At 45.1% G+C, this 27,433-nt stretch overlaps 1 protein-coding gene across 3 annotated transcripts in view; it reads left to right on the forward strand.

Annotated features, from left to right (window-relative positions):
* Positions 1-27,433, forward strand: part of LOC139239507 (NACHT, LRR and PYD domains-containing protein 3-like) — a 72,757-nt gene that overhangs the window by 16,781 nt on the left and 28,543 nt on the right. For all 3 annotated transcript variants that reach the window (XM_070868301.1, XM_070868302.1, XM_070868300.1), the window contains exons 4-5: positions 14,345-14,440; positions 16,179-16,345. In XM_070868301.1, the coding sequence (XP_070724402.1) occupies positions 14,377-14,440; positions 16,179-16,345 (231 nt within the window). In that variant the 5' untranslated portion in view covers positions 14,345-14,376. The remainder of the gene's footprint in view (positions 1-14,344; positions 14,441-16,178; positions 16,346-27,433) is intronic.

Raw genomic sequence — 27,433 nt, forward strand, 5'->3', positions numbered from 1 at the left:
AGTGTTGAAGCTCTGGATCACTGCCCAGTGACTCCTGGATTCGATAGAGGGAAATCAGCCAGGGTTCCTGCTCCTGATCACTGCCCAGTGAACCCTGGGTTAGATAGAGAGAGGGAAATCAGCCAGGGTTCCTGCTCCTGATCATTGTCCAGTGAAATCTGGTTGAGAGAAAGTGGAAATCAGCCAGTGTTGCTGTTCATGATCACTATCCACTGACTCCTGGGATAGAGAGAGGGAGATCATCCAGGGTTGCTGCTCCTGATCACTGTCCAGTGACACCTGGTTTAGAGAGAGAGGGGAAATCAGCCAGGAATTCCTACTCTTCATTGCCCAGTGACCCCGATGTTAGCACAGATATGTTAAGTGAGGTCGTGTCTGACTAACTTGATTGGATTTTTCAAGAAGGTAACCAGTAGGCTCGATAAGGGCAAAGTGTATGATGTAGTGTATATGGGTTTGATCAAAGCTTTTGATTAGGTCCCACATGGCAGACTGACCACAAAAGTAAAAGCCCATTTGATCCAAGTGAAAGTGGTAAGTTGAATCCAAAATTGGCTGAGGCAGGAAGCAAAGAATAATGGTTGATGGGTATTTTTTTGACTGGAAGGATGTTTCCAGTAGGGTTCTGCCATGCTCAGTACTACGGCCCTAGCTTTGTGTTATACATCAATGAACTTGACTTGAATATAGGGGGCATGTTTAAGAAGCTTGCAGATGTAGGGGTGTGATTGGGAGTTTGTTTGTGTATACTATAATAGGTGTGTGTGTGTGTGTGTGTGTGTGTGTGTAAAACACTACAATAGATGTAAATCTCTCACCTTCTCATCCTCCCCACTTTGTGTGGGTGATGTAAACACAGAAACATAGAAAATAGGTGCAGGAACAGGCCATTCGGCCCTTCGAGCCTGCACCGCCATTCAATAAGATCATGGCTGATCATTCAACCTCAGTACCCCTTTCCTGTTTTCTCTCCATACCCCTTGATCCCTTTGGCCGTAAGGGCTATATTTAACTCCCTTTTGAATATATCTAACGAACTGGCCTCAACAACTTTCTGCGGCAGAGAATTCCACAGGTTAACCACTCGCTGAGTGAAGAAGTTTTTCCTCATCTCGGTCCTAAATGACTTACCCCTTATTCTTAGACTGTGACCCCTGGTTCATGAACTCCCCAGCAATGGGAACATTCTTGCTGCCTCTAACCTGCCCAATGCTGTCAGAAGTTTATGTGTTTCTATGAGATCCCCTCTCATTCTTCTAAACTCCAGTGGCTACAAGCCCAGTTGATCCAGTCTCTCCTCATATGTCAGTCCTGCCATCCCAGGAATCAATCTGGTGAACCTTCGCTGTACTCCCTCAATAGCAAGAAAGTCCTTCCTCAGATTAGGGGACCAAAACTGAACACAATATTCCAGGTGTGGCCTCACCAAGGCCCTGTACAACTTCAGTAAGACCTCCCTGCTCCTATACTCAAATCCTCTAGCTATGAAGGCCAACATGCCATTTGCCGCCTTCACCGCCTGCTGTACCTGCATGCCAAACTTCAATGACTGATGAACCATGACAGCCAGGTGTCATTGTACCTCCCCTTTTCATAATCTGTCACCATTCAGATAATCTGTCTTCCTGTTTTTGCCACCAAAGTGGATAACCTCACATTTATCCACATTATGCTGCATCTGCCATGCATTTGCCCACTCACCTAACCTGTCCAAGTCACCCTGCAGTTTCTTAGCATCCTCCTCACAGCTCACACCGCCACCCAGTTTAGTGTCATCTGCAAACTTGGAGATATATCATTCAATCCCTTCATCTAAATCATTGATGTATATTGTAAATAACTGGGGTTCCAGCACTGTACCCTGCGGCACTGCCTGCCATTCTGAAAAAGACCCGTTTATTCTGACCCTCTGCTTCCTGTCTGCCAACCAGTTCTCTATCCATGTCAATCCATTACCCCCAATACCATGTGCTTTAATTTTTGCACACTAACCTCTTGTGTGGGACTTTGTCAAAAGCCTTTTAAAAGTCCAAATACACCACATCCACTGGTTCTCCCTTGTCCACTCTACTAGTTACATCCTCAAAAAATTCTAGAAGATTTGTCAAGCATGATTTCCCTTTCGTAAATCCATGCTGACTTGGACCGATCCTGTCACCGCTTTCCAAATGCGCTGCTATTTCATCTTCAATAATTGATTCCAACATTTTCCCCACCACCGATGTCAGGCTAACTAGTCTATAATTCCCGGTTTTCTCTCTCCCTCCTTTTTAAAAAAAAAGTGGTGTTACATTAGCTACCCTCCAGTCCATAGGAACTGATTTAGAGTCGAGAGATTGTCGGAAAATGATCACCAATGCATCCACTATTTCTAGTGCCACTTCCTTAAGTACTCTGGGATGCAGACTATCAAGCCCTGGGGAGTTATCGGTCTTCAATTCCATCAATTTCACCAACACACTTTCCTGACTCATAAGGATTTCCTTCAGTTCCTCCTTTTTGCTGGACCGTCGAATACCTAGCACTTCCGGAAGGTTATTTGTGTCTTCCTTAGTGAAGACAGATGCAAAGTATTTGTTCAATTGGTCTGCCATTTCTTTGTTCCCCATTATAAATTCACCTGATTCTGTCTGCAAAGGACCTACGTTAGTCTTCACTAATCTTTTTCTCTTCACATATCTATAGAAGCTTTTGCAGTCAGTTTTTATTTTCCCAGCAAGCTTCCTCTCATACTTTATTTCCCCCCCTCCTAATTAAACCCTTTGCCCTCCTCTGCTGAATTCTAAATTTCTCCCAGTCCTCAGGTTTGCTGCTTTTTCTCGCCAATTTATATGCCTCTTCCTTGGATTTAACATTATCCCTAATTTCCCTTGTTAGCCACGGTTGAGCCACCTTCCCCTTTTTATTTTTACTCCAGACAGGGATGTACAATTGTTGAAGTTCATCCATGTAATCTATAAATGTCTACCATTGCCTATCCACTGTCAACCCTTTAAGTATCATTTGTCAGTCTATCCTAGCCAATTCAAGTCTCATACCATCGAAGTTACCTTTCCTTAAGTTCAGGACCCTAGTCTCTGAATTAACACTGTCACTCTCCATCTTAATAAAGAATTCTACCATGTTATGGTCACTCTTCACCAAAGGGCCTCGCACAACAAAATTGTTAATCAGTCCTCTCTCATTACACAACACCCAGTCTAGGATCGCCAGCTCTCTAGTTGGTTCCTCGACATATTGGTCGAGAGTGCCATCCCTAATACACTCCAGGAAATCCTCCTCCACCGCATTGCTACCAACTTGGTTAACCCAAATCTATATGTAGATTAAAGTTGCCCATGATAACTGCTGTACCTTTATTGCACGCATCCCTAATTTCTTGTTTGATGCCATCCCCAATCTCACTACTACTGTTTGGTGGTCTGTACTTAACTCCCACTAGCATTTTCTGCCCTTTGGTATTCCGCAGTTCTACCCACACAGATTCCACATCATCCAAGCTAATGTCCTTTCTTCCTTTTGCACCTCTTTAACCAGCAACGCTACCCCACCTCCTTTTCCTTTCTGTCTATCCTTCCTGAATGTTGAATACCCCTGGATGTTGAGTTCCCAGCCTTGGTTACCCTGGAGACATGTCACCGTAATCCCAATTATATCATCGTTAATAGCTGCCTGCGCAGTTAATTCATCCACCTTATTACGAATACTCCTCGCATTGTGGCACAGAGCCTTCAGGCTTGTCTTTTTAACACTCTTTATCCCTTTAAAATTTTTCTGTAATGTGGCCCTTTTGAGATTTTTGCCTTGGGTTTCTCTACTTTTACTATTCTCCTTTCTATCTTTTGCTTCTGCCCTCATTTTATTTCCCTCTGTCTCCCTGCATAGGTTCCCACCCCCCTGCCATATTAGTTTAACCCCTCCCCAACAGCACTAGCAAACACTCCCTCTAGGACATTGGTTCGGTCCTGCCCAGGTGCAGATGTCCAGTTTGTACTGGACCCACCTCCCCCAGAACCGGTTCCAATGTCCCAGGAATTTGAATCCCTCCCTCTTGCACCACTCCTCAAGCCACTCCAAGTCATCTGAGCTATCCTGCAATTCCTACTGTGACTAGCACGTGGCACTGGTAGCAATCCTGAGATTACTACCTTTGAGGTTCTACTTTTTAATTTAACTCCTAGCTCCCTAAATTTAGCTTGTAGGACCTCATCCTGCTTTTTACCTTTGTAGTGGTATGAGGAAGTGTATAAGACACATTGTGGGCCACCCCAGCCTGCGAGAGAACACCACCGCCGGTCGGGAGTATAAGAGCTGGAACATGCCACTGCAGCTTCAAGCGCGAGCCGCTCCAAGTGGGCGACGGCTTCGAGATGGGCGACTGGGTGATGTCATCACAACACAGGTCGCCCTTTGAAGCTTGGGCAGGAGCATCGGCTGGGCCCTGTTAATGCAGTGGAGCGGAAAAGTCATGGCAGACTTGCAACGAGTGATCAGGGCGGAGGAGCGATGAGGGATCGTGGCAGAGATTTGATGGGTAATCGTGATGGAAGTTCTGAGAATGTTTGCGGAGGGAGATCGTGGCGGAGTTGTGGTGAATGTTTTTGTGGCGGAAGAACAGCGAGAGATCGTGGTGGAGGTGCAGCGAATGAGGGTACGGGGCACGGAAGTGCCGAGGGCCCAGGGGCAGCACGAGGCCAGCCCACACTGAAATGTGTGCGCACTTCGTGCTTGCAGCAGAGCTGATCTCCAGTCGTCCTGGTTAACCCGTGCCACTGGATAAACGTAGAGCTCGACCAAGCCCGTGTGGTAGCTGATGTGCAACGGTCACCACACGTTAAAAATAATTCACGCACAGGCATCTTCCATTTCCTCAATTGGAGTTCAGGACGGGAACATCGGGTCCTTCATTGAAACATCTGTGAACCCATGTGGAAGCAAGTCATCCTCGTTCGAGGGACCGCCTATGATGATAACACACTGTATACCTATAACACACCACAATAGATGGGAATCACTCAACTCCCCCTCTGTGTGTGTGAGTGATGTAGGGGTGTGCGGGGATGTAGGGGTTTGTGTATGTTGTGTTTGCACTAACTTTTAGACTGAGTACTGTTAACTTCAAAAGGTGTAACCTTGGCTCTGCTTTGTTAAGGTCCAAAGTGAGGAATATACAAAATGGCTGGCGTTTTACACTTGGACTGCACTACGTGCATGCAGCCCAATGGCCTCCAACAGTGACGCCATCTAGTGGCAAACATACATACATGACAATACACCCCTCTAAGATATTAGCACAGTCTTTTACAAATTGAGACGGTCCGGTGTTTTACGCTCCCGGGTTGACCACCTCAGTTCGACCCCACCTTGGGTGAGTGTTCAGAGTCTGTTGCGACTGGGGACTGGGTAGCTGATCTGGGGGGAGTGGTCATGTTGGGGTTAGAAAGGCTAGATTCATTGACCATGTCAATGATTGAAAGTCCAGTTTCATTGATAACCGCGGAGTCCTCTAATGCTTGGGGGTAGGTTGGTTGGTCATCGATTGTCTCTTCCTCAGACTGTTCCGGTTCATCTGTGTGTTGCAGCTTTGTCTCATTCATATGCTCCCTGCATGTTTGCCCATTTTTGAGCCTGACGATAAAAACTCTGTTGCCCTCCTTGGCCATGACCGTACCGGCGATCCACTTGGGACTCTGACCATAATTGAGTACATGTACAGGATTATTTACAGAAATGTCACGTGACGCAGTGGCGCGATCATGATACCCTTGCTGACTTTGTTGTCTATTCAACATGATTGCTCAAGTCAGGGTGTACAAGTGAGAGTTTTGTCTTGAGAGATCTCCATCATAAGTTCAGCAAGAGAAACCCCAGTGAGTGTGTGGGGTCTTGTCTTGTAACTGAGCAATATGCATGACAAGCAAGTCTGCAGGGACCTTTGAGTGACCCGTTTCATACTCTGCTTGATGATTTGGACCGCACGTTCTGCTTGACCATTGGATGCGGGTTTGAAAGATGCTCACCTTACATGTTTGATACCATTGAGTTTCATGAACTCGAGCAACTCCTGACTGGTGAAGCAGGATCCGCTGTCGCGAACAACGATGTAAGGACCCATGTGTCGTGAACATGACATTGAGCTTTTCAGTGGTAGCTGTGGATGTGCCTGATGACACGATTATACGCTCTATCTACTTAGAATACGCATCCACCACCATTCGAAACATCTTCCCCAGGAAGGGACCTGCAAACCTGCAAAGTCGATGTGGATCCTTGACCATGGTTTAGATGGCCACGACCACAGACTCAACGGTGATTCTGCTGGTGCCTTGCTGAGCTGCATGCAAGTGTTGCACTGGTGCACACATAATTTCAGCTCAGAATCAATTCCAGGCCACAATGCATGAGACCTGGCAATGGCTTTCATCATTACAATGCCAGGATGTGTTCGAATTTTTCTCTGCCTTTCATAACAACACGATTTCCCCCCAGTATACAATCTGACTGACTAGACAGTTTGTCTTTGCGATGGATGTCGGGTTTGGTCTCATCGCACATTTGCTTAGGTATGGCAGACCAATCACCTTTGAGGATGCAACTTTTAACAACCGACAGTATTGGGTCCTGGCTGGTCCAGGTCTTAACATGTTGGGCCGTGATAGGGGTTCCTTCACTTTCATGACTACTAATAGGTCCGCCGGTTGTGGTGTTCCCACCTCCGGTGTGGGCAACGGCAGATGGCTCAATGCATCGGCACAATTCTCAGTGCCAGGTCGATGGCGAATGACATAATCATAAGCAGATAATGTCAGTGCCCACCTCTGGATGCGGGATGAAGCATTGGTATTGATGCCTTAATTCTCAGCAAACAATGAAATGAACGGCTTGTGATCTGTTGCTAGTTCAAACCGAGGATTGAATAGGTACTGGTGCACCTTTTAAACCCCATACACACATGCTAGTACTTCTTTCTCTAACATGCTGTAGGCTCTTTACGCTTTAGACAGACTTTTTGAAGCATAGGCGGCTGGCTGGAGTTTGCCCAACCCATTAGCTTTTTGAAGTACGCAACCCACCCCATATGATGAGGCCTCACAGGCCAATACTAAACGCTTACAAGGATCATAGTGTACCAGCAGCTTGTTGGAACAAAGTAGATTAGTGGCTTTCTGAAAAACTCTGTCTTGAGACGCACCCCAAACCCAGTTGTCACATTTCCTTAGCAGCAAGTGCAGTGGCTCTAATAATGTGCTCAATTTAGGTAAGAAATTACCGAAGTAGTTGAGTCGACCCAGGAACGAATGTAGCTTCGTCACATTCTGAGGCTTGGGTGCATTTTTGATGGCCTTGCTTTTCGCATCCGTGAGCCTGATGCCGTCAGCAGCGATTTTCCTCCCCAGGAATTCAACCTCCGGTGCCATGAAGACGCACTTCGAGCATTTCAGTCTGAGTCCCACTTTGTCCAGACAATGTAGAACCTCTTCCAGGTTGTTCAGATGTTCCGCAGCATCAAGACCTGTGACCAGGACGTCATCTTGGAACACGACAGTTCTGGGACTTCAATAGACTTCCCATGGTCCTCTGAAATATGGCTGCAACCGAGCGAATTCTAAAAGGGCACCTGTGATAAATAAATAGTCCTTTATGCGTATTGATGCATGTAGGTCTCTTCGACTTCTCGAACAGCTCCTGTGTCATGTAGGCCGACATCAAGTCCAGCTTGGTAAATGACTTCCTCCCCCGGCTAGCGTTGCAACCAAATCATCCGCCTTCGGTAGCGGGTACTGATCCTGTTCCGAAACCCTGTTGATAGTAGTCTTGTAGTCTCCACAGATCCTGAATGTGCCATCGCTTTTCAGCACCGGAAAAATGGGGCTGGCCCATTCATTGAATTCGACCGGTTATATAATCCCTTCACGTTGGAGTCTGTACAGTTCGATTTCAACCTTCTCCCTCCTTATATACGGAACTGCCCAAGCTTTATAATGGACGGGTCTTGCATCCATGTCCACGTGGATCTGCACCATGGCTCCCGTGAAACAGCGAGGGGAACTTGCTCAGTACTTGAGCACATGTATCATCTTCCGACGACAATGCTTTGATGTCGTTCCAGTTGCATTTAATTTTTTCTAGCCAGTTCCTGCCGAACAGCGTTGGACCATTGCCTGGGACAATCTATAGCGGTAACACGTGAACCGTACTGTTATACGACACATTAATTGTAGCATTGCCAATCACTATTATGAATTCTTTTGTGTACGTACACAACTTGGCATTGGCTGGACTCAGCCTAGGCCTCATAGCCTTTGTATTCCACAACTTGTCGAATGCCCTCTGGCTCATTATTGATTGACTCGCACTCATGTCCAGTTCCATCGATACCGGCACCCCATTAAATTTCACATTGATCATTATCGGTTGGCTCTTAGTTAGGAACGAGTACATTCCATACACTTCCTCCTCTGTTATCTCTGATTGCGTATCTGGATCCGCGCTAGACCGTTCATCACCCTCCACGTGGTGTGACGCGGCACGCTTGCTTAATTGCGGACACTCTGGAGATGCCCACTATCAAACAGCCTTTGCAAATATATTGCTTGAATCGACACCGATGGTGCCGGCGATTTCCCCCACAACACCAACACGGTGAAATCGGATAAATTCCCATTGGCAGACTTTGGGCAGCCACAGGTTTCGTGTACGCAGCCAGATAGGCCCTGCCATGTGCCACTCTGCCGAACGCCGAATCAATCACGTTTGCAGTACTTGCCGAGCTGCGATTTCTGGAAGATATCTGCCTTAAGCTTTTGTCCGTCGTCATGCATGACTGAACGATCGTGATGGCCCTGTTCAAATCCAACATTTCCACCACCAGCAGTTTGAGCAGGATCACCTCGTGGTTGATGCCGATTAAAAAGAAGTCCCGCAGCATGTCTGCCAGCGCAGTACCAAACTTACACGATCCAGCTAGACGTCTCAGGTCAGCAACGAATTCCGCCGTGTTCTGGCCCATCCAAGTGAATGTGCGTGTAAAGCCTGTATCTTGAGATGATGAAGATGATGCCTTCGTCTGGCTTGAGGTGGTCATGTACCAGGGTACACAATTCTTCATAATTCTTTTCTGTTGGATTTGCAGGCAAGAGCAGATTCTTTATCAGTTCATAAATTTTTGGGCCACAGAGCATGAGGAGGACCGCTTGGCGCCACTCTGCGTCTCCTTCCCCCATCATGTTGGCCACAAAGTACTGGTTTTAACGGGCTACAAAGTCTTCCCAATCTTCTCCTTCCACGAATCGCTCCAAAAATCCAATTGTGCTCATTCTTGCATGCAAGGGTTCTTGTTACCTCGTCGCCAAATGTTGTGTATGCAATAACTTGTTAGACTGAGTACTGTTAACTTCAAAAGATACAACCTTGACTCTGCTTTATTTAGGCACAAAGTGAGGAATATAGAAAATGGCTGGCCTTTTATACTTGGGCTGCACCATGTGCGTGCAGCCCAATGGCCTCCAACAGTGACGCCAGCTAGTGGCAAACGTCCATACGAGTGTGTATAACACACTACAATAGATGGTAATATCTCACCTTCCCTTCTTCCTCTGTGTGTGTGTGTGTGTGTGTGTGTGTGTGTGTGTGGGTGATGTAGAGGTGTGAGGAGGTATAGGGGTATGTGTATAACACACCGTATATCTAACACACTATAACAAGCATGGGTGACGTGTGGGGGTGTGAGCTGGTGGTCCTGGGGAGACAGTTCAAAGAGTCCCATCGACTCAGATACACACTGGTCCTGGGGATAGACTGGGGAGAAAGGTCAGAGAGTGTCCCATTGACTCAGATACACATGGGGACTGGGGGATAGACTGGGTAGAAAGGTCTGAGAGTCCCATTGACTCAGATACACACTGGTCCTGGGGGACTGGGGAGAAATGTCAGAGAGAGCCCCATTGACTCAGGTACACACTGGACCTGTGGACAGTGCACAAAGGTTACAAGTTAGGGCAGGAAATTATGAGAATGAGACTGGCAGTGTCTGACCACCAAAGAACCAGCACGGTGGGGCGAATGGCCTCCTTCTCTGTTCTACAATTCTGTGATTATATGATAATACTTTGACTTTGCAATACTGCAATACTGCTGGCGACACTTGTCCACTGGCGAGACACATCAGTAAATCGCGCTTGGGCTGCCCATGGTTAATTTATCGTTTACTACCCGCTGAGGAACAAAGAGTCGGAGGTCGATTTCATCGCAGCAGAGAATGATCCAGCACAGAAGGCCCATGGAGCCTGTGCCAGAACTTTAAAAGGGCCGTCCAATTAGTCTCACTCCCCTGCTCAGTGCGCTGAGCCCTATAATTAGCTCCCCTTCAATTATTTTTCCAATTCCATTTAAAAGGAATTATTGCATCTGCTTCTACTAATCTTTCAGGCCTTGCATTCAGGAAACATTGGGCCAAATATTGCCGTCGGAGGCTTCCCGTGGGCCGATGCCACTGACCGAATGTTTTAACGGAAGAACCTGGTGGTGCCTGGAGAACGAACAATTGCGCTCTAAGCTTCGATGTGCAGCCCTGCGCAGAGGCCCATGTATTCCGGGAGGGACGTGCATCCTGGGATCATGTGGGACTGGCCCACCAATCACCATGTAGTATTCCCATTCACAGCAGTGGGAGCTCCGAGCTCACGTTACTATCAATGAGGACATTGCTAAAATCAAATAAAATAGCATCATAATTAAAAAACAAACACTTAAAAAAAATGCATAGAAATTTCAATGTAAAAATGTATTTTTTTGAACTTTTTTATTAGTGTTAAAAAATAAACTTGCCTTCATAGATAGGGTTTTTATATAAAGATAAGTAAAAGCATTTATATTTTCTATCTATTAAAACTCTTATGCTGGTAAAGACTGGCCTTGTACCTGCTTTTACCAAGCCTAAGAGTTTGAAGGACATTCGCTCGGCAGGAGTTGGGCAAATAACCAACATCTCTGCCCAACTCCTGCCGAGGATTCATGCAATCTGTGAAGTCATTTTGACAGATCGCAAGTGCCTGGTTCAGGTAAATGTGCTTTGCGTGCCTAAACCCGAGAATTGTGGGGCCCTTTCGGGCACGGGGCACATCGTAAGCACCCGGAGAGTTCGCAATTTCAGGGCCAATAACTCGATGCCTGAAACAAATCTCACCTCTGGCTCTTTGGCCAATTTCATCAAATCTCTCTCCTATTCACACCGACCCTTCAGCCCGTAGATACAGTTTCTCCTTAGTTATTCTAACAAAGTAGCAAAATGCCTCATGATTTTGAACGCCTCTATTAAATCTTGTGTTAAACTTCATTGATTTATGGTGAACAATTCCATCTTTTCTAGTCTCTCCATGTAACTGAAGTCTCTCGTCCCCGCACCCATTCTGATAAATCTCCTCTGCACCCGCTCCAAGGGCCTGAGAGCCTTCCTAAAATTTGGTGCACAAAATTGGACACACTGCTCCAGGTGAGGCCTTGCCAAAGTTTAGCCTAACTTCCCTGCGTTGCACTCTGGGGAAAAGCGTGACTGACGGAGATCAACGTGGGAAAGTGTGAGGTCATTCACATTGAATCTAAAAAGGATGGATCAGAGTATTTTCTAAATTGTATTGAAGTTTTAAACTGTGAATGAGCAGTGGGTGTTACGGGTCCAAGTACAGTAATCACTAGAAGCTAGTTGATAGGGAAAATGCCTATGGAATGTTGGCCTTTATCTCAGGAGGGCTGCAATACAAAGGTTATGTTCCAGCTGTACAGAGCTTGGGTTAAATTCTGGGCACTGCACCGGAGGATGGACAATAAGAAACATCAGAACATAAGAAGCAGGAGTAGGCCATACGGCTCCTCGAGCCTGCTCCACCATTTATTACGATCATGGCTGATCTGATCATGGACTCGAGTCCACTTCCCTGCCCGCTATCAATAACCCCTTATCCCCTTATCGTTTAAGAAACTGTCTATCTCTGTCTTAAAGTTATTCAATGACCCAACTTCCACAGCTCTCTGAGGCTACGAATTCCATAGATTTACAATCCTCAGAGAAGAAATTCCTCCTCATCTCAGTTTTAAATGGGAGGCCCCTTATTCTAAGATCATGCCCCCTAGTTCTAGTCTCCCCCATCAGTGGAAACATCCACCTTGTCAAGACCCTCATTACCTGATATGTTTCGATAAGATCACCTCTCATTCTTCTGAATTCCAATGAGTAGAGGCCCAACCTACTCAACCTTTCATCATAAGTCAACCCTCTCATCTCCAGAATCAACCTTCTCTGAACTGTCTCTGAATCAAATATATCATTTCTTGGCTGCCTTGATTGTGGAGATGGTACAGCACAGATGCACCAGGATGATACCAGGGCTAAAAGCTTTGAAGATTGATTGTATAGAATGAAGCTTTGATTCCCTTGATTGTACAATATTAAGGGATGATCTAATTGAGGGGTTTAAGATGATCTAAGGAACTGATAGGATAGAAAGAGTTAACATATTCCCTTGGGTGGAGTAGTCCAGAACAAATAGGCATAACCTTAAACGTAAAGCTCAGCTGTTCAGTGGTGATGTCAGAAAGCAGTTCTTCAAACACAGTGTAGTGGAAATCTGGAACGCTAGCTCTCAAAAACCTGTTGAGGCTCGGTCAATTGAAAATGACAAACTGTGATAGATTTTGTTAGGCAATGGTATTTAGGGTTATGGAACCAAGGTGGGTAGATAGAGTTAAGATACAGCTCAGCCATTATAGAATAGAACGGAGGAACACACTCGTGCGAATGGTCCTATATTCCAATATTCTTATGCCTCCATTTATAAAGCCAGTGGTCCTGTCCTGTCACCTTCGAAGATTTCTGTATGTATATCCTGAGTGTTTTATGTTCCTGCAATCCCTCTTAAATTGTACCATTTTATTTATATTGCATCACCTAATTTCTCCTTCCAACATGCATCATTTCACCTGCCATGTGTCTGCACATTTCACCGGAGTGTCGATGTTCTCCTGAAGTCCTCTGCTATCCTGCACACGGTTTACAATGTTTCCGACTTTCATGTCATCTACAAACTTTGAAATGATGCCCTGTATATCCAAGTCCAGGTCATTAATATATCAAACAGAGCAGTGTTTCAAATACTCTCCCTGGGGACACCATTGTATACTTTGGTCCAGTGTGAAAAATATCGGTTCACAACTACATTCTGTTTTCTGTTCCATCGTCAGTGTATTATCCACGCTGACATTAATATCATTGGCTTCAATGTAGTTAACCAATCTATTATGTGATACTTTATCAAATGCCTTCTGAAAGTCCATATAGATAACATCAACTTCACAACCTTCATCAACCCTCTCCTATTTCATGCATTAACTCAAATCAAGTCAGCCAGACCTCACCTGTCTTTAAAACAAATCCATTTTGCGTGTCGCTAATTAAAACAAGTTCTTCCAAGTGACAATTAATTTTGTTTTGGATTTTTGTCCCGAGAAGTTTCGTCAACACTGATGTTGGGCTGAGTCACCTGTAGTTATTTGGTTTACCTCTACCCTCTTTTTTGAAGAGGGAAGTAACATTTGGAACTCCCCAGTCCTCTGGCACCTCTCCCATATCCAAGGATTGGACGATTGTGGCAGAGCGGGTGACTTTTCTACTTTGAGCACTGCCAACTGTTTTAGTATATTGTCCTAATCTATTGATATGTTGTCTAATTTCTCTACCGCCTCCTCCTTTACAGTAATATTGGAAGCATTCTCCTCTTTAGTGAATACAAATGGAAAGTATTACTTTAGTAACTTAGCCCTGTCCACTGCTTCCACAAGATGATTGTCTTTTTGGTCCTCAATCTTGCCCCACCTTTCCTTGAACTATTCTTTATATGTTTATAAAATATGCTATTGTTCCCTTTTATATTACGGCTAATTATTTCTCATACATTCTCCTCGTCCCTCTGTTGTTGCTGTTGTGGGTTTATTACACTAATGGCAGTGTTAATGAAAGTGAATTTTACAAAGTCTCAAACTGGTTATAAATTAACCGAACCACTTTTACATTGCCACTTTGGGGAGAGAAAATGACGCTAACCAATAATTTGATTGGGCACACGTACGTGGGCTCACACACAGCGAGATACGTGCACAAGTGGAGAATAATGATTGTAAAACAGTCGTCAAATCTACCACTTTTATATTTGTGGTGTTTTCTGTGATCCCAGAATTAACAGCTGTAGTACTGATAGGGCAAGAAGGACTGGATATAAAGTTTAACTAAGCAACGTTCTCCTCATGTTATTATTTCCCTCTAACCCTTCTATTAAAATTATATTTATTACAGAACAACTGAATCTGGGAACGCCTGTCACCACCATGGCTGAAGGTCCAAACAGGGGAGAAGATCCAACATCTTCAAAACGAATGAGAATGTACACAGGTAGGTTTACAAAATACTTTAAATACAATTTCTGTCCTGGCAAAGGGTCCAGATCTCAAGCAAGAACCTGCAGCTCACACAGGGAGAGGGGACAGTACAGGGGCTGAGCAGAAGGAAGGAAGGGCATGACCATATGGAGGGGGTGAGAGGTGGAAGGAGACCCTGAGTACTGGAACTATCCAATAGATACCTGGCATTGGGGAGTGTAAGGTGGATAGAGACAGTGAGGTGAGGGAACTGAGTACTGAAACTGTCCAATAGATACCTGATATTGGGGAGTGTAAGGTGGATAGAGACAGTGACTCAGAGAAGGGCCTTCCTGAGCAACAGTTTGACACCAGGGAGCAGGAGGTCACCCTGAGTGGGGCGGGGGAGAGAGGCAGGTGGGGCACAGGAATAGGAGAGCGATAGTGCTGGAAGGATCTATAATCGGGAATAGGCAGCCTCTTCTGCAGCCCTGAGCAGGTCCCAGGTGGTAAATTTCCCCGGTGGTGCCAGAGGGAAGAACATCTTGAAATATGTGGTGCCATCTATGGGAAGGAAAGGAGAGCAGAAAATCGCCATGGTCTGCACCAGAAACACGGACAGAAATACCTTAATACAGGGAATATTAAGGCTGAGGCATTAGACAAAAAACAAAACAGTGCCTCAAGGTGGATATCTCTGGACTGTTTTGCACTGAACCGCTTGTGGAGGCAGGTCAATGTGTGGCTGCAGGGCTGGAACTTGAGGGACGTTGTCATGTTCTTCGGGCACTGGAGTGAGTTCAGGGAGAAGGGAAGGGACAGCCTTGGGGCAGCAGTGAGTTCAGGGAGAAGGGAAGGGACAGCCTTGGGGCAGGAGGGAGTTCAGGGAGAAGGGAAGGGACGGCCTTGGGCATTGGAGCGAGTTCAGGGAGCAGGGAAGGAATGGCCTTGGGGCAGGAGTGAGTTCAGGGAGAAGGAACATGACGGCTGTGATCTGAACCGATCAACAACCATCATTTTCCAGAATGGGTTAATGGAGTACTGCAAAGGTTATGACTGCAGGATGGGAAATAGCGAGATCTGAAACTAGAGAGCAAAATTAATCAAACTGTTGAAACAGGAACACTTGGGGAAGGATTTCCATGATATTGGCCCAGCAATGATGACGGAAAGGCGATATATATCCAAAGTCAGGCCGGTGTGTGATTGGAGGGGAAATGGGAGGCGATCGTGTTCCCAGGCACCTTCTGCCTTTCACCTAGGTGCTGTGATCTATTTACAATGAGACAGGCCTTGGGTTTGAACGTGAATTGGAGCAAAACGATCCTAATTCTAACATTTTGAGGAGAATGAAAACATAGTTGTGGATTCCAGTATTACTAAACTGTTCTATGTCTGCACTGGAACAGGAGGATATTCCCTAGAGTTATGTTACGATAAAATCTGTATGTATACTGATAAGGAATAGGAAGAGAAATAGCACATTTCTTGGAGCATTTTGCAGGCTATTGAGTAATATCGATGAGATAGAGGGGAATGACTGTAGTGTGAGCAAACTCTTGGAATCTGTATTTTGAGGTGGAATTCGTGAACATTGACAGATACAGGGGATGATCAGGCGAGGCTGGAACCGATAAGCTATGGATAAGTTGTGTTTGAGAAATGTGTTCACTGTTTATAAGAAGTTACTACATAGATTGATGGATTGTAGAAAATGCGCTGATTGTGGGTTTTAAGAAGGTGTTTTTTAAAGTGGTATTTTGTATTTACAGAACCGAAATCTACCAGTACTGGTCTCTTGACAAAATGTGATGATTACCAGCTGTTCCAGTTGACGAAATTTTACCGAGACAGAATGGAACAGGCGATTGAAGAGGGTGTGGAGGGATTCGGTTTATCGTTAACGGGCGAGGACCATTTCAGTGGACAAGAGTATCAAGTAAGCGACAGGGTCACAGGATGACCGATTATTGTAACATCACAGAGCTGACAGGATATCCTAACATAAGAACAAGGGAATTGCTCGATGAGAAAGATTGTATAACTCCCCTCTTTATATCCTGGTAGTTGCATCCTACATAGAAAATAGGTGCAGGAGTAGGCCATTCGTCCCTTCGAGCCTGCACCGCCATTCAATAAGATCATGGCTGATCATTCCCTCAGTACCCCTTTCCTGCTTTCTCTCCATACCCCTTGATCCCCTTAGCCGTAAGGGTCATATCTAACTCCCTCTTGAATATATCCAATGAACTGGCCTCAACAACTCTCTGCGGCAGGGAATTCCACAAGTTACCAACTCTCTGAGTGAAGAAGTTTCTCCTCATGTCAGTCCTAAATGGCCTATCCCTTATTCTAAGACTATGTCCCCTGGTTCTGGACTTCCCCAACATCGGGAACATTCTTCTCGCATCTAATCTGTCCAGTCCTGTCAGAATCTTATACATTTCTATGAGATCCCCCCTCATCCTTCTAAACTCCAGTGAATAAAGGCCCGTTGATCCAGTCTCTCTTCATATGACAGTCCAGCCATCCCTGGAATTAGTCTGGTGAACCTTCGCTGCACTCCCTCAATAGCAAGAACGTCCTACCTCAGATTAGAAGACCAAAACTGAACACAATATTCTTGGTGAGGCCTCACTAAGGCCCTGTACAACTGCAGTAAGACCTCCCTGCTCCTATACTCAAATCCCCTAGCTATGAAGGCCAACACACGATTTGCCGCCTTCATCGCTTGCTGTAACTGCATGCCAACGATCAATGACTGATGAACCATGACACCCAGGTCTCGTTGCACCTCCCCTTTTCCTAAATCTGCCGCCATTCAGATAATCTGTCTTTGTGTTTTTGCCCCCAAAATGGATAACCTCACATTTATCTGCCATGCATTTGCCCACTCACCTAACCTGTCCACGTCACCCTGCAGCCTCTTAGCGTCCCCCTCACAGCTCACACCACCACCCAGCTTAATGTCATCTGCAAACTTGGAGATATTACACTCCATTCCTTCATCCAAATCGTTAATGTATATTGTAAAGAGCTGGGGTCCCAGCACTGAGCCCTGCGGCAATCCACTAGTCACCGCCTGCCATTCTGAAAAGGACCCGTTTATCACGACTTTCTGTTTCCTTCCTGTCTGCCAACCAGTTCTCTATCCACGTCAGTACATTACCCTCCATGCGCTTTGATTTTGCACACCAATCTCTTGTGCGGGACCTTGTCAAAAGCCTTTTGAAAGTCCAAATACACCACATTCACTGGTTCTCCCTTGTCCACTCTACTAGTTACATCCTCAAAAAATTCCTGAAGATTTGTCGAGCATGATTTCCCTTTCATAAATCCATGCTGACTTGGACCAATCCTTTCACTGCTTTCCAAATGCACTGCTATTTCATCATTAATAATTGATTCCAACATTTTCCCCACTACTGATCTCAGGCTAACCAGTTTATAATGACCCGTTTTCTCTCTCCCTCCTTTTTTAAAAAGTGGTGGTACATTAGCTACCCTCCAGTCCATCGGAATTGATCCAGAGTCGATAGCAGACTGTTGGAAAACCATCACCAATGCATCCACTATTCATTAAGTACTCTGGGATGCAGACTATCAGGACCCGGGGATTTATCGGCCTTCAATCACATCAATTTCCCGAATACAATTTCCCACCTAATAACGATATCCTTCAGTTCCTCGTTCTCACTAGATCCACTGTCCCCTAATACATTCTGAAGGTTATTTGTGTCTTCCTTTGTAAAGACAGAACCGAAGTATTTGTTCAATTGGTCTGCCATTTCTTTGTTCCCCATTATAAATTCACCTGAATTCGACTGCAAGGGACCTACATTTGTCTTCGTTAATCTTTTTCTCTTCACATATTTATAGAAGCTTTTGCAGTCAGTTTTTATGTTCCCTGCAAGCTTCCTCTCGTACTCTATTTTCCCCCTCTTAATTAACCCTTAGTCCTCCTCTGTTGATTTCTAAATTTCTCACAATCCTCAGGTTTGTTACTTTTTCTAGCCAATTTATATGCCTCTTCCTTAGTTTTAACACTATCCTTAATTTTCCTTGTTAGCCACGGTTGAGTCACCTTCCCCGTTTTATTTTTACTCCAGACAGGGGTGTACAATTGCTGAAGTTCATCCACGTGATCTTTAAATGTTTGCCATTGCTTATCCACCATCAACCCTTTAAGTATCCTTTGCCAGTTTATTCTAGCCAATTTATGCCTCATACCGTCAAAGTTCCTTTCCTTAAGTTCAGGACCCTAATTTCCGAATTAACTGTGTCACTCTCCATCTTAATAAAGAATTCTACCATATTATGGTCACTCTTCCCCAAGGGGCCTCGCACAACAAGATTGATAATTAGTCCCTTCTCATTACACATCACCCAGTCTAGGATGGCCAGCTCTCTAGTTGGTTCCTCGACATATTGGTCTAGAAAACCATCCCCAATACATTCCAGGAAATCCTCCTCTACCACACTGCTACCAGTTTAGTTAGCCCAATCAATATGTAGATTAAAGTCACCCATGATAACTGCTGTACCTTTATTGCACACATCCCTTATTTCTTGTTTGATGCTGTCCCCAACCTCACTACTACTGTTTGGTGGTCTGTACACAATTCCCACTAGCGTTTTCTGCCCTTTGGTATTCCGCAGCTCCACCCATACCGATTCCACATCATCCAGGCTAATGTCCCTCCTTACTATTGCATTAACTTCCTCTTTAACCAGCAACACCACCCCGCCTCCTTTTCCTCTCTGCCTATCCTTCCTAAACGTTGAATACCCTTGGATGTTGAGTTCCCAGCCTTGGTCACCCTGGAACCATGTCTCCGTGATGCCAATTACATCATATCCGTTAACTGCTGTCTGCGCAGTTAATTCGTCCACCTTATTCCGAATACTCCTCGCATTGAGGCACAGTGCCTTCAGGCTTGTCTTTTTAACACACTGCCCCTTTAGAATTTTGCTGTAATGTGACCCTTTTTGTTTTTTGCCTTGGGTTTCTCTGCCCTCCACTTTTACTGTTCTCCTTTCTATCTTTTGCTTGTGCCTCCATTTTATTTCCCTCTGTCTCCCTGCATAGCTTCGCATCCCCCTGCCATGTTAGTTTAACAATGATAATGGAGTTGTGGACTAATCTATCAATGAGCCTACAACAGACGCGGACACGAGGTGAGGAAACGCCATTTGTGGAGATCTTTGGGAACCACAGGGCCAAAGTCACCTGTTCCTCCCCAGCACGCTACACTTACCACATGTCATGTCTCCAGTTACTCATATACTACACCAAAAACTGTTATGTTCTGAAATAAATCTCCAATATGCCCTTTAAAGAATCAATACTAACTGCTTCACCATCGCCCTAGGGAGCCAGTTTGACCACTCGCTCACTGAAATATTGTTTCCACGGGTTAGTTTTGAATTGAATCTCCTTCAAGTATAGGCCGTGTCGTCTGTACTATACTGGACAAAGTGAAACTGCAAGTATATCATCGCAACCTTCTCTTTTTTTTCCAGTAAGAGCATGCCCAATTTACACTAACTGCTAATCCAACTCCTCCATCCTCTCAATCATTCTAGTTGCCAGAGAGACCAGAGGCGACAGACGGGGACTAGAGGGAATGCAGTCAGCAGGAAAGTATTTGATAGTAAATCCGGGAGCTGTTAAATGACACACACAAATCAATTAATGAAAAGACATTAAACAATCAGAAGAGCTCCAATGGTAAAATATAGTGGTACACAAAGCCAGACAAGAAGCCAAAAAAGCAGTGTGGGATAACCGACTGTCCCCTATCAATATTGCGCAATTGTTTGTGTTCTCCTCCCTGGGTCATCTACTCTGATCCCAATCTCCATCTCACTACCCATGACGGTTAATATGGTTTGGAGGCAGTTCAGAGAAGGTTCACCAGGTTGATTCCGGGGATGAGGGGGTTGACTTATGAGGAAAGGTTGAGTAGGTTGGGCCTCTACTCATTGGAATTCAGAAGAATGAGAGTGTAAATACAGATTATTTTCCCTCAATCTGGTTCAGCAAATTCACTGAGTCGAACACCGTTGCCGCTTATAACAAAGCAGACTTTATTAATTGTTTCACCGGCCGGGACTTATCAGAATGAAGGAATGCTCTCCCTATAGAGTGCACCCACTCCCTACGGACAAGTCCTGTTACAATGTAAGGGCGCAACAGTTATACATTTTCAGTACATGATACAATTAGAGTGACATTCAGTTCAGCCTATCCACTTATGATCCCTCCTTCCCTTTGTCCACTCATGAGCCGACATCTGTATGGGCGTTTTTTATACAAAGAGCCTTTCAGAGCCTTTCTCACCCTTTATTGTTTCAAGTTTACTGGTGTGACTCAGCAAGACCTTGAGCCAGTCTGTTATTTGTGCCAATGTTGTAACATTTGCAGTCTGACATTCTTAAGGCTATTCCCCCATGAATCCTTTGTTCAATTTCACTGTCTCTATACATTTTCCCACATTCTCAACTTCAATGTCTGTATACATTCTCAAGAGGTGGTCTTATCGAAATGTAAAAGATTATGAGGGGACTTGACAAGGTGGATGTAGAGAGGATGGTTACACTGATGGGGGATGTTATGCTTATAATAAAGGATGAAACTGGGTACGTAAGCAATGAGTAAGTGTGACCTTAGCTCCTTTAATTAGATTCCAGAGTGCAGGTACCACGTGGGTGGCCTGCTTATATACAGTGCTCCCAAGGGGTACTGGGATCCCTTGGACTCCAACAGCTAGGCCATCTGGTGGTGGTATGATACAGGTTGCCAAGGGTTAAATACATAACAGGGGAGACTAGAACTAGAGGGCATGATCTTAAAATAAGGGGCCGCCCATTTAAAACAGAGATGAGAAATTTCTTCTCTGAGGGTTGTAAATCTGTGGAATTCGCTGCCTTAGAGAGCTATGGAAGTTGGGACAATGAATAAATTTAGGACAGAAATCGACAGTTTCTTAAACGATAAGGGATTAAGGAGTATGGAGAGAGGGCAGGGAAGTGAAGCTGAATCCTTGATCAGAACAGCCGTGATCTTATTGAATGGCGGAGCAGGCCTAATTCTTTTCCTATTTCTTATGGTCTTAATATCCCATCCAGTCTAATCCCAACCTCCTGCTCACTGCCCATTACCATTAATATCCCACCCAGTCTAATCCCAACCTCCTGCTCACTGCCCATTACCGTTAATATCCCACCCAGTCTAATCACAACCTTCAGCTCACTGCCCATTACTGTTAATATACAACCCAGTCTAATCCCAAACTCCTGCTCACTCCATCAACTCTAACCTTTTTTTCTCAAACAGTCGAATTATCTTTGATAAGAATTGGTCGACTTGCGTTTGCAACATTTGCTGGGAGTTAATTATGCATTCTAATCACCGTGTACGGAACTAATTGTATCCAGTCTCACGCTTAATACTTTGAATTAGCCTAACTTTGTGGCCTCTGACCCAAAAGTGGAAACAAGCTGTAAACATTTATTTCATCATAAATTTTCAGAAACTTGACGTTCTCCATCAACTGCTCATGTAATCCGCTCTATTTGCATAGCATGAGCCCTAAATTCTCAACCCCCCTCTGTAACAGTATCTGCACACCTCAGTAACATCCCAGTCAACCTGCTCAACAGTTTTTCAATTGCTTTTATCTTCTTCCTATAATTGAGTTTCCAAAACTGTACACAACTGGGTAAATTACCTGCCCCTGTGTTCTTGGTGTGGAACATTACTCTCCATTATCCTCCAGTTAAACATTGGGAAAACTGATGCCATCATCTACTATCCCCCATAAACTCCCCTCCTCGACTACTGCCTGATACTAAGCCAGGCTGTCCGCAATCTCCCTTCTAACCACGAGCTGAACTCCCAATCCCGTGCACTCGCTGTCACACACATCCCCTACTTCTATCTCCCTAACATTGCCCGGCCCTGCCTCACCCCATCTCCTGCTGAAAACTCATCCTTGCCTTTGTTAGGTCCACACCCGACTGATCCAATGCTCTCCTGGCCAGCCTCCCACCTTGCCCATTCTGTAATTTTCAACTACACCAACATTCTGCTTCTTGCAACCTGTCCGGGTTTGAATCAGATATCACTTGTGTGCTCACTCGCCTTTAACTCCCGGTCCTCGAATGCCTTTTTAAAATTCACTCAAAGGATTGTGAATCTTTGGAGTTCTCTTTTCAAATAACTTAATGACCTTGACCTTCCCCATCTCTGTAACCACCTCCAGCTCTACAGCTTCCCGTGTCCCTGCAATTCTCCGTTGCTCTATGTCTGACCCCCTTCCTTCACACCGCCACTGGTGGTTGAGCTCGGCTCTCTTCGGCCCCATGGTCTGGCATTCACTCTATCAACCCCTCCGCCTCTCCAGCTCCTTAAACCTTACCTTTCCTCCAGCTTCTGGCAACCGTTGCTAACTTATTCTGCTTTGTCTCGCATTCATTGTCTGATTCCACCTCTGTGGAATACACTGGGTCGTTTTGCTACTTTAAAAGTCCTATATAAATACAAGCTGATGATGGAAATCGTGACTCTCCATTGCTGTACACGTGCTCCTGTTTACCAAGGTTTCAAACCAGCAGTGGGTATACAAAGAATTGAGTGCCTGACATTTAAATTACCGAGGATGCAAGGATTGGACATGGTGCCGCAGGACTGGAGGCCTGCTAATGTGGTACCATTTCTTTAAGCAGGGAGAAACGGATAGGCTGAGTAATTACAGGCCTGTCAGCCTAACTTCAGTGGTGGGAAAATTATTGGAAAAAATTCTGAAAGACAGGATAAATCTAGATTTAGAAAGATAAGGTTGAATTAGGAACAGCCAGCACGGATTTGTTAAGGGATGATCGTGTTTGACTAACCTGATTGACCCTCCTGGTTACTTCCTCTCAAAATTCAATGAGGTTAGTGCGTACGATGTGGTGTATATGAACTTTAGCAAAGCTTTTGATAAGGTCCCACATGGTAGACTTGTCACAAAGGTTAAAGCCTATGGGCTCCAGGGCAAAGTAGCAAGTTAGATCCAAAATTGGCTCAGAAGCAGGAAGCATAGGGTAACAGTTGATGGATGTTTCTGTGACTGGAAGGATGTTTCCAGTGGGGTTCCGCAGTGCTCAGTACTGGGTCCCTTACTTTTTGTGGTATACGTCAATGATCTAGATTGAATATGGGGAGTATGATCAAGAAGTTTGCAAATGACATTAAAATTAGCTGTGGAGTTGATAATGAAGAGTAAAGTCATGGACTGCAGGAGGATATCAATCTAGTGGTTAGGTGGGCAGAACAGTGGCAAATAGAATTTAATTCAGAGAAGTGAGAGGTAATGCATTTGGAGAGAGCTAATAAGGAAAGGTTATACACATGAGGAAAGGGACCTTGGAGTGCTTGTCCAGAGATCGCTGAAAGTAGCAGGCCAGGTAGACATGGTGGTTAAGAAGTCATATGGAATGCTTGCCTTTAATAACCCAGGCATAGAATACAAAAGCAGGGAAGTTATACCTCAGTTGTATAATATTCTGGTTAGGCAACAGCTGGAATACTGCGTGCAGTTCTGGTCACCGTATTATAGGAAGGACATGATTGCACGAGAGAGGGTAAAGAGGAGATTGACTAGGATGCTGCCGTGAGTGGAGAATCTTGGCTATGAGGACAGATTGGATAGGCTGGGTTTGTTGTCATTGGAACAGAGGAGGTTGAGAGGCGATCTCGTTGAGGTGTACAAAATATTGAGGAGCCTGGAGATAGTGGATAGCAAGGGCCTATTTCCCTTGGTGGAGGAGTCAATTATAAGGGGGCACAGTTTTAAGGTGGTCGATGTAAGTTTCAGAGGGGATTTGAGGGGAGCCACCTTCACACAGAGGGTTTTGGGGGTCTGGAGCTCACTCCCTGGAAGGGTGATGAATGCAGACACCCTCACCACATTCAAAAGGGGCGCCTCAGCCTGCTCGGATAGGCCGCCATGCTGCTCCATCCACTCCCGCCCTGCTCCTATAGTGCTTGCAGGCGGGGAGCCTCTCAGCCTGCTGGGCTAGGCTGCCATGCTGCTCCATCCGCTCCCGTCCTGCTCCTATAGTGCTCGTAGGCTGGGGGCCATTATTATTAGTCAAGTGATATGCAGGGTAAGATTTTTTTTTAAAGGCAGACTTGTGACAGATACCGAGGGCTTAATACTGCAGAAATTCTAGAGGAGTATAGAAAGTGCAGGGTGAAATTAAAAAGGAAATTAGGGAAGCAGTGAGAGAGTATTATAAACCTTTTTGGAAAGTAAAACCAAGGAAAACCCAAAGATGTTTAATGAATACATTAAGAGCAAGAGGATAATTAAAGAAAGAGTGGGGCCTATTAGAGACCATTAAGGTAATCTGTGTGTAAATGGAAGACGTGGGAATAGTTTTAAATGAATACTTTGCATTTGTTTCCACAAAAAAGAGGAACAATGCAGACATTGGAATCGGGGAGAAGTGTGAAGTATTAGATGAAATACACATAGTGGGAAGTATTAGGGATTTAGCTGCTTTGAAAATGATGCCCAGATGAAAAGTAGCCCAGACTGTTGGGAGAAGCAAAAGAGGAAATAACAGCGGCTCTGACCATCATTTTCCAATCCTCTCCAGCTGCAGGTTTGGTGCCGGAGGACTCCTAGGCAGTCCCTCGGGATCGAGGAAGACTTGCTTCCACTCTTAGCATGAGTTCTTAGGTGGCTGTTCAGTCCAATATGAGAACCACAGTTTCTGTCACAGGTGAGACAGATAGTCGTTGAGGGAAAGGGTGGGCAGGGAGCCTGGTTTGCCGCACGTTCCTTCCGCTGCCTGCGCTTGATTTCTGCATGCTCTCTGCGACGATACTCGAGCTCAGCGCCCTCCCGGATGCACTTCCTCCACTTGGGGCCGTCTATGGCCAAGGACTCCCAGGTGTCAGTGGGGATGTTGCACTTTATCAGGGAGGCTTTGAGATTGAAGGACTGCTAACATGCTACCTTTGTTTAAAAAGAGAGAAAGGGGTAAACTCAGTGGTGGGAAAGTTACTGGAAAAAATTCTAAAGGACAGGATAACTAACTGTTCATTTAGAAAGACACGGATTAATCAAGGTCAGTCAGCATGGATTTGTTCAGGGAAGATCGTGTCTGACAAACTTGATTGCATTTTGAGAGTAGGTAACCAGGAGGGTTGATGAGGGCAGTGCATTTGATGTATATGGATTTTAGCAAGGCTTTTGATAAAGTCCCACATGGCAGACTGGTCACGAAAGTAAAAGCCCATGGGATCCAGAACAAAGTGGCAAGTTTGATCCAAAATTAGCTCAGAGGCAGGAAGCAGAGGGTAATGACTGATGGGTGTTTTTGTGACTTTAAGGCTGCTCCAGTGGGGTTCCGCAGGGCTCGGTGCTGGATCCCTTGCCTTTTGTGCTATGTATCAATGATTTAGACTTGAATGTAGGGGGTATGATTAAGAAGTTTGCAGATGACAGTAAAATAGGCTGTGTGGCTGCTAATGAAGAAGAAAGCTGTAGACTGTCGGAAGGTATCAATGAGAACTGGTCATTTGGGCAGAACAGTGGCAAATCGAATTTAATCTGGGGAAATGTGAGAGAATGCATTTGGGGAGGGCTAACAAGGCAAAGAAATACACATTAAATGGTAGGACACTGAGAAATGTAGAAGAACAAAGGGACCTTGGAGTGCATGTCCACAGATCCCTGAAAGTTGCAGGCCAGGTAGAAACTTGCCTTTATTAGCCAAGGCAGAGAATACAAGAGCAAGGTGGTTATACTTGAACTGTATAAAACAATAGTTAGGCCACAGCTGTGTGCAGTACTGGTCACCACATTACAGGAAAGATGTGATTGCATTAGAGAGGGTACAGAGCAGATTTACTAGGATGTTGCCTGGACTGGATAATAATAGCTATGAGGACAGATTGGATAGGCTGGCTTTGTTTTTTTTGGAACAGAGGTGGCTGAGTGGAGACCTTATTGAGGTGTATAAAAGTATGAGGAGCCGAGATAGAGTGGATAGGAAGGATCTATTTCCATTAGCAGAGGGGTCAACAACCAGTGGGCATAGATTTAAAGTAATTGGTAGAAGGTTTCGAGGACATATGAGGGGTAATTTCTTCACGCAGAAGATGGTGGGGGTCTGGAACTCAGTGCCTGAAGGGTGGTCGAGGCTGAAACCATCACCATATTTAAAAAGTACTCGGATGTGCACCTGGAGTGCCGTAACCTACAGGGCTACAGACTGAGAGCTGGGAAGTGAGATTAGGCTGTCCAGCTCTTGGTCGGGCAGTGCGGAAATGATGGGCCGAAATGGCCTCCTTCCGTGCTGTAAATTTCTATGATTCTATGATTTGAAGATTCTCCTTCCCGATAGCTGTGGTCGTTTCGATTAGTCAGTGTAATTTTTCACAGTTTGCTAGCTGCTTCCCTCACCAGAATCGTCCCTTCACGGCCACTTGAGCTTTGATTCGCTGCTGTTTTTATTCTCCGTAAGTCATAGTGTGACCGCAGGAAGTAAGTGTGAAAAACAAGTGCATCGTATTGTCAATCAGTAATCTGATCATGTTGGACACTGAAGGACAGAGAAAACTAATCGCATTACACCTACTGCAGATTCTCAGTGATTCCTCACTCTCCCAGAACAATATTCTGATTTCTGTTTTACTTTTATTGAATTTATTTCCTGTTAACGGCTGAATGAAGATATTTACAGATTATTGAGCCTATAAGAACATAAGAAATAGGAGCAGGAGTCGGCCATACGGCCCCACGAGCCCGCTCCAACATTTAATAAGATCATGGCTGATCAGCGACCTCAACTACACTTTTCCGCCTGATCTCCTTTCACTTGATTCCCCTAGAGTCCAAAAGATTCACAACCCTCTGAGTGAAGAAATTACTCATTTCTCTCCTACACCTTATCCTGAGACTGTGCCCCCCTAGTTCTAGACACTCCAGCCAGGGGAAAGAACTTCTCTGCATCTAAAAGCAAGGGA

The sequence above is a fragment of the Pristiophorus japonicus genome, chromosome 27 (assembly GCF_044704955.1).
Source record: "Pristiophorus japonicus isolate sPriJap1 chromosome 27, sPriJap1.hap1, whole genome shotgun sequence".
Taxonomy (NCBI): Eukaryota; Metazoa; Chordata; class Chondrichthyes; family Pristiophoridae; genus Pristiophorus; species Pristiophorus japonicus.